Raw genomic sequence first — 7,470 nt, 5'->3', positions numbered from 1 at the left:
TGTCTAACCTGAAAATATTTGAACCAATGTATCGAACAGTTTTGTTTTTCTTCCAAGACAGTCTTTCTCCATGACTGATGAGCCATGGAGGACGTCTATGAAACAGGTAAGTTTTTTAATCTTTCCAGGTTCTGAATGAATTGGGAGACTTTGCCAGTGCAAACCAGGATTGTCTGCTAAAGGTTGTCAAAGGTGAAATCTTGGGGGCTAAGATCTCTTTCCATCTGTCCCAGATTTTAAAAGAATTTGACAAAAGTAAGTGTCTCTGGATCCCCTCTGTTCTATTTGAAGGGTTTTCCCAAGGGGCAGAATCTAAAGAGAATTGACCTAGGTAGTGATTCTCTATCAATTTCCAATCAGCTTGAAAGTTAGGGTTATAGGGTTTGATCAGTCCTAATAGTGTTGATCCTTTGTAATACATCTTGGTCAGTTTATGATGCATATTATATTAATATGTTAGGAAGCCATGTTGCAATGTTATTAGTTTGCCCACTGGGGAAGGCCAATTAGGCCAAAAGCATCTGGTTAGGGTCAATATTTGTCATTGTAGATCATCAATGGTAACTGAGGCTATTGTAAGAGCCAATATCTGTTTTTAATCAATTATGAAATAAATACACATATTTTTGTATATATGTTAATATCTATTAACTTTTAATTTTTTTAATTGACTAAGCAATATTTGGCCTGGATGTTTATGTTTTCTTAACCTTTTGGTACTTAATTCAGAATAGAACTGAGCCAGAGATTTGTGTTGAGAATTGGGACTCAGAATAGGAAATGTTTTGTGATGTTTTCTGGCATCTTTACAATCTTACCTCACCGTAGGCTAAAGTCAGATTCAGTGAATACTATTAGCTGGGTAAGGATGGAGAGAAGGCTTGGAGGCAGGCAGAATGGGGTAGAATGCATACAGTGAGAACCAACAGAAGTAGAAGTGTTAAGGTTTATTGGCCATTCTACAGCTGTGACTCTTTACCCGATGGGTTTGGCTGAGATTTTGCATTTGGGCACCACAACCATCACAGTTAACATGCACTTCAGTTCAAACGCTGAGAACTTCTGCAATTTTTTTTGTCAGTTCTGGCCCCATACTACTTTGGCTTACTGATTTCTGCATGCATTTTTGTACCTTTACTTTTTGCTTCAGGTTTTTTGTTTCTGTTTCCTGTCCCCCCCAAAAAAAAATCTTTTGAGACTATTTTCACCCCAGTCTTTTTCTGGAAGCAGACTTTGAGTTGCCTTTTTCCTCATGCAAGACATTTCTGTTGGGTTTTTTTTTCTCCCACCCACTCTAACCCACCTCTACCCCACGTTTCAATTATTGGACTGCTGTCATTGTCAAACTACTCCTCCCCTCATCAGGGGTTTCATATTTTTTTTTAAAAACTGTTTTATCAATATAGTGGCATCTCATTGAAATGATAGATTTAGCAGGTTCTCTGAATTCCTAGTTTTTACTTTAAAAAGGTAAGTCTCTAGCAGTTTTAGTTCTGTCTCTGTGAGGGAGCATGCTAGAGACTTACTTTTAAAAAACTGAAGAAAGCTGGGAATTCAGTGAACTGCTAAACCTATACTTACAGCAGTATATGGATATAAATATATTTTAGTGCCATTTTTTAAAATAAATGCAGCCATGATATTCATATACTGATATAAGCATACACAAAAACTAAAAGGGGTACACCACTAATGGTGCCACCAATGTCAACAACATCCTAATTATTTCAGGCATGTGTTGAAGAAAACAAATGACTCCCTAACTCTAGGTCTCCATCCAAGTCTCTCCACTCAAGTGCTACTTGCAGTGGAGGGTGCTGTTCCCTCCCTTGGTGTACTGCAGATGGGTTGCAGTGGCCTGATCTAGGGGAGGGGAGCATGGTTGCATCATCATATCCTAGTTGGCTACTTCCTGGAGACAGCATCAGGCCACTTGGTGACTGCAGGAACTCTTGGTCTTGGGTGCAATCACTATGCTCTCTCTCTGTCTGGGTGAGGGACTTTCCTTTCCATCTGTCCCTTGTGTGGAGCATACAAAGGGTACCAAGAAGTGCATTTGTGCTGGCATTGAGATCTTAGGTTTAGACTGTAAGCTGTTGTTGTATCCTTGACCATTCATTTCTTTTCTTTGATATGAGGTGGATAACACTTCACTATGAAATAAAGACAAATATGACAAAAGGGCCTTTATTTTCTTTAGTAGTGATCATCTATGTGTGTATAATGATCAAGTGTTTATATAGCAAGCGAAAGACAAAGGAAAGATGTTACAAATGAATATTTAAAACAGACCACCCCCAAGTAATGATGCCAGTTACCAAGAAACAGTAGTATTATTGAAGTAAGAAGCCTGATATTAGCACAATATGCATTATCTATGGAAATAATTGATGTTTATGCCCCACATTAGGGTTCAAAGCAGCTTGCAATATTATTCTCCCCTTTTCTATTTGATCCCCACAGCAACCCTGTAATGCAGGCGAGACCAAGAGAGAGTGACTGGCCCCAAGTCACCCAGTGAGCTTCCATGGCAGAGAGGATTCAAACCTTGCTCCCACACACTGTAGTCTGACACTCAAAGCACTATACCAGGCTGGCTTTGTATCAGTCATTTTTGTTCCCTTTCTTGGCACTGCGACCTTTGAACTCAGCCATGTTTTCATAGAGTCCAACATACTCTGCCAGAAGGAAAAGTGCTTTTCTAGGAAGAAATCTGAGGAGGGGAAAAAAAATCATTGATTGAAATATTTATACTCCACCTATCCCATTGTTAGATGGCTACATTCAAGTCCAGTAGCACACTGTCAGAAGGGACCCAAGGCCACTTACAAATGCTGGTGCAAATCACACCATGTTTAACAAAGAAGTAGCCGGTCAAGTCTTTTAATTATGTGTTTACTATTGAAATCAGCCTATTATATGGCTGAGAAATGTTATTGTATGTAGATGTGCTGATGACTCTATCTGTGTCACTCTTGGCTGATGTACAATTGCAACAAATAAAGTTAAAGTAGGAGTACCAACATTATGTAAGAATCCAGCCAAGGAACATAATACGATAAAATCCCACAACACTATAAAATAAATAAGGTCAGCCAGACCTTAAAAAGAGCATAAAAGTAGGCATTAAAATGGCATATGGAAAAAATGATCCTTTATAGACTTTAATTAGGTTATGCTATGTCAACCATACATTATACTGACAAGGCAATACAAAAAGAGAACTAAATAGATAAGCAGATGAGACTAAACAAGATTAATAAAATAGTGCAACATATGTATTCTTGCCAAAAGACTCCAAGAGAGAAGTTTAACAAAAATCACAGGGTTGGATTTAAGGCTGCCAACTGCCTGGAGGAGGGGGGGGGGGAAGCCCTGTCCTCTTAATAGAGGTTTTAATTATCTCAAAGCCAGTAAAACCTTCTGCTGCTTATTTCTACTCATTAAGCTTCTATTGGCAACTCTGCCTGGATCCTATGTGCAATCAGATCACCTTTGCTGTCTCTGTCAACCACAAAATGATTATGCTAATGGTTTGGAGGTCTTCTTTAACAAAATGTTGTACAGCATTGAGGGGGTTGAAATAAGAAGGGAAAGCCAAGCAAAATTGCCTTCCCACTATCTTGAAGCACTGAGAGTTGTTTGGAGAAGGAAAGGAAAATTAACTTCCTAAAATCCTGTGTGTGCATGGCAGGGTTGAACCCATTGAGATCTTATTTTCTATTAACTCTATTATGAAGTTTGAGAATTTTTAGACAGCTGTGCTGAACAAATCAATTTTCTACAGTTCAAGAAGCTGACAACTAAGAAGCTATGAATTCAGGTTTCTGCTAGCAGGAAAAAAAATGCAGCCAATTCAGGATTCAACCCCATCAGCTTGGACTTAAGATGTTCAGAAATGGCTCTGGAGATCATAGGGTATTACAACCTTTCTTTTAACTTTCTCATTCAAAATTTCTATCACCTTGAATGGTAAGGAGGGTGTACAAAGAACCAAAGGTTTTCACTATAAAAAACGTCAGCTTGTGTTGGGAATTGGGTTGAGCTCTAGACCAACTCAGAGATGCCCACCGAGACCTAAATGGAAGCAAGGTGTCTAAGGCTGCAATCCTAGTGACACTTTCCTGGAAGTAAGCCCTACTGAATAACATGGGACTTACTTTTGAGTAGACCTGCTTAGGGGAGGGGCCATGGTAGAGCATCAGTTTGGCTTGCAGAACGTCCCAGGTTCAATCCCTGGCATCTCCAGTTAAAGGATTTGGCAGTAAGCGATGTGAAAGACCTCTGCCTGAGACCTTTGAGAGCCTCTGCCAGTCTGAGTGGATGATACTGACTTTGATGCACCAAGGGTCTGGTTCAGTATAAGGCAGCTTCATGCGTTCAGGATTGCTCCCTAAAGACCCTTTATTTACCTACCTTCAAATTTATAATAAATATAATACTAATCATTCACATAATCAACATGATCATTCACATGATCAACATTTTCATTTAACTGGAGCTTCCCTTTAAATCAAGATATACATAATGATGTTATTTCCAGTACTGTGAGTATATCTTATTTGAGAACAGAGCTGGTTAAAAAGATTTTGAAAAGTAAAGAACTACTTGCACAGTAGCAAATTTCCTGTCACCTTATTTCTTAACCTAAACTTTAGATTCACAACAATTGCTGGAAAGTGTTGATGGGTCTCTACATTTCCTAATTTTTTAATTTATTCCTCTTGAAAAACTTACAAAATGTCTGTTATTGCACCATGCCACACACCTGTTTTGATCACCAACATTACACAGGATCCCACGTGCACATGTTGAGCTTGCTTTCTTAACATGTTAAAAGGTCCATGAGCTAGGTAAGTCCCTGATAGCACATGAACTATCATAGGATAGCCCAGTGCTTTCAGCCATGAATGTCTGACTTATTTGTGTATGGCTTTTGATTCTGAGGAAAGCCACAGAAGAGGCAAAATGCTGAATACATTAAAATTTCATTTAGTTGAAAGTCCGCATTAGAGCTTCTCTTTAAGCAATACATGAAAATGCTGTTAGAACATTAGCAAATGTTAATACTAGAATATAAATTTCTGTATTAACATTCAGGCTGTGGTACGGCTAGTCTTTCAAAACTTTTTGTGGTCTTTCAACAGACTAGGGCTGATTTTGCACTAGAGCTGCCTCGATGTTGCACCGCCATTTGCCCCGTTACTATTGGTCAATTTCACACCCGAAGCTGCGGGGCTGCATTTTGACGCGCGGCTTCACCCGATTTCCCCCACAGTTTCGTAATCCTGTTTTTTGAGGATCACGAAACTGCGGAGGAAATCGGGCGAAGCCGCGGGTCAAAATGCAGCCCCGCAGCTTCGGGTGTGAAATTGACCAATAGTAACGGGGCAAATGGCGGTGCAACATCGAGGCAGCTCTAGTGCAAAATCAGCCTAGAACTTTTTCTATTAGGAAAAACTACATATTCCACAAAAGATCTAAGACTGGATTTTTGGATGTTTGTTTTACTCTAGCAGCACAAAGCTCCAGATTTGATCCTGGCACCTGTGTTGGGGGGAAGGGAGTATTACAAGCTCCCCTTTATCATTTAAGTTTCCCACTAAAGCTCTACAGGGGAAAAATATTGGTAGTGTGGCCTTCAGATATTAAGGACATGCAAACAATGACAGATGCTAAAAGGTAGGATGAATGTATTGTCAGAACATCATGACTAGGGTGGAGCAAGGAAGTATAAATCAACAAAGTTTTAAGAAAGTGTATGAAAAAAGAACTCAACTTGGAAGACAGTTCATCATATTCTGATAAAATAATTGTACTGATAAAATAAGCTCCTATTGCCACACTCTTCTATTACAGAAACAGCAAGCACTGAGAAAATCAGCCTAGAAGTAAATATTCAGTTATAATGAAGATAGATCCAGTTGGGCAGTCGTGTTGGTCTGAAGCAGTAGAACAAATTTAGAGTTCCGTGGCACCTTTAAGACCAACAAAGGTTTATTAAAGGTATGCGAGCCCCAACCCCCGCTGAGCCTGTGCTGGCGGGGGAGGGCTGATTTGCCTCCTCGAGAGGCAGAAAGTGGAAGACACCAATAGGGGGCTGAGCCAGCTTATTTAGGCCTGGCTCCTGCCCCCTACCTCACCAGTCCTTTGGCATGCTAGGAGCAAGTGGCAGCTCCGAGCACGATGTAGGAAGGCAGACACGGGCCTTTGTGGGCTTCGGGCCCGGTGGGATGCCAGAGGTCCAGGACAGGTGGCCGCTTGTGCCCGGCGTGTGGCTGCAGCACTCTTCGGGCTGTGGTGGCCAGGAGCATCAGGCTGCTGCAGCGGCAGCCAGGAACATCGGGGTCTTGGCGCTCTCAGGCCATGTTGGCCAGGAGTGCGGGCTGTGTCGGCGGCTGCCTGGATTGCTGGGCTGCAGTGCCGGGAGCCAGGAATGTCAGCCGTGCCACCACGAGCCGGGGCGTCAGGCCGCGGCAGTGGCTGAGAGTGTCGGGCTGCTGCGGTGGCCAAGGGTGTTAGATTAGTGGCTCGCGGAGGAACAGGGGAAAGCACTGTACTTCTTGCCATTGGTATAGAAGTGATGCTGGTTTCCAGCCAAGTGTTCATGGTTGGGAGACCAGCAGCAGGGCAAGGCAGCCTCACTCATTTCATGATATATGGTGGGCGGCTAGGCCCTTGATTTTCTAAAACCAGTGTGGTGCAGTGGTTAAGCATGTAGTCTCTAATTTGAGTGAACTGGGATTGATTCCCTGCTCCTCCACTTGCAGCTGCTGGAGGACCGTGGGCAAGCCATAGTTCTGTCAGAGCTGTTCTTTAAAGAGCAGTTCGTGAGGGAGCTCTCTTGGCCCCACCTACCTCACAGGCAATGCCCCCTCACAGGGTAGGGTGTCGGTTGTGGGGAGGGGAGGGGAGAGATGTTTGTTAGCCACCCTGATGCTCCGAGTGAGGGGCAGAGTGTAAATCCTATCTCCCCCTTCCTTCCTCCATCCACTGTTGCTGGCGTGGTTAAGGTAGGATTTATTAGGGAACTTATCTCTGCAATACTGGGAAGAGATGCTTTCACTTAAAACTCATTGGCTGGGGTGGTGATCAGTATTCCCTCTAAATTGAGTTAGTGTGGACTAGGTCACAGTTTTTGGCCTCTGGCTCACACAATTTTGTTGGCTCAGGATGAATGGCTCCAGAGCAATCTGGTTTATGCAGTAGTCAAATTACTCGATCACAACTTTAGTGCCAGTGGCTCAAGGTAGAATTTGGCTCACAAGACCCCATAGGCGGAGGGAGTATTTGGAAGCATTGTATCAGTGTCAGACCATCTGTTTTGCATGCACATGGTCCCGGTTTCCATCTCAGCATCTTTAGTGGAAGGATTTGGAGATGGTGAGGTGCCTTCGACCTGGAGAGCCTTTGCTGGTCTGAGCAGGCAATACTCATTTTATTAAGCTTTAAAGCATACAGCGCTATCGA

General features: G+C 42.3%; 1 protein-coding gene across 1 annotated transcript in view; it reads right to left on the bottom strand.

Annotated features, from left to right (window-relative positions):
• Positions 1-2,187: 2,187 nt before the first annotated feature.
• LOC107113873 (epidermal retinol dehydrogenase 2-like) overlaps positions 2,188-7,470 on the bottom strand; it is a 44,485-nt gene continuing 39,202 nt past the window's right edge. Inside the window, exon 6 of the mRNA XM_015415266.1 lies at positions 2,188-2,713. Coding sequence (XP_015270752.1) covers positions 2,605-2,713 — 109 coding nt within the window. The 3' untranslated portion in view covers positions 2,188-2,604. The remainder of the gene's footprint in view (positions 2,714-7,470) is intronic.

Source organism: Gekko japonicus, unplaced genomic scaffold (genome assembly GCF_001447785.1).
Source record: "Gekko japonicus isolate JY-2015 unplaced genomic scaffold, Gekko_japonicus_V1.1 scaffold382, whole genome shotgun sequence".
NCBI lineage: Eukaryota > Metazoa > Chordata > Lepidosauria > Squamata > Gekkonidae > Gekko > Gekko japonicus.
The sequence above is the reverse complement of the archived record's forward strand: the minus strand, read 5'-3'. Positions and strand labels throughout refer to the sequence as shown.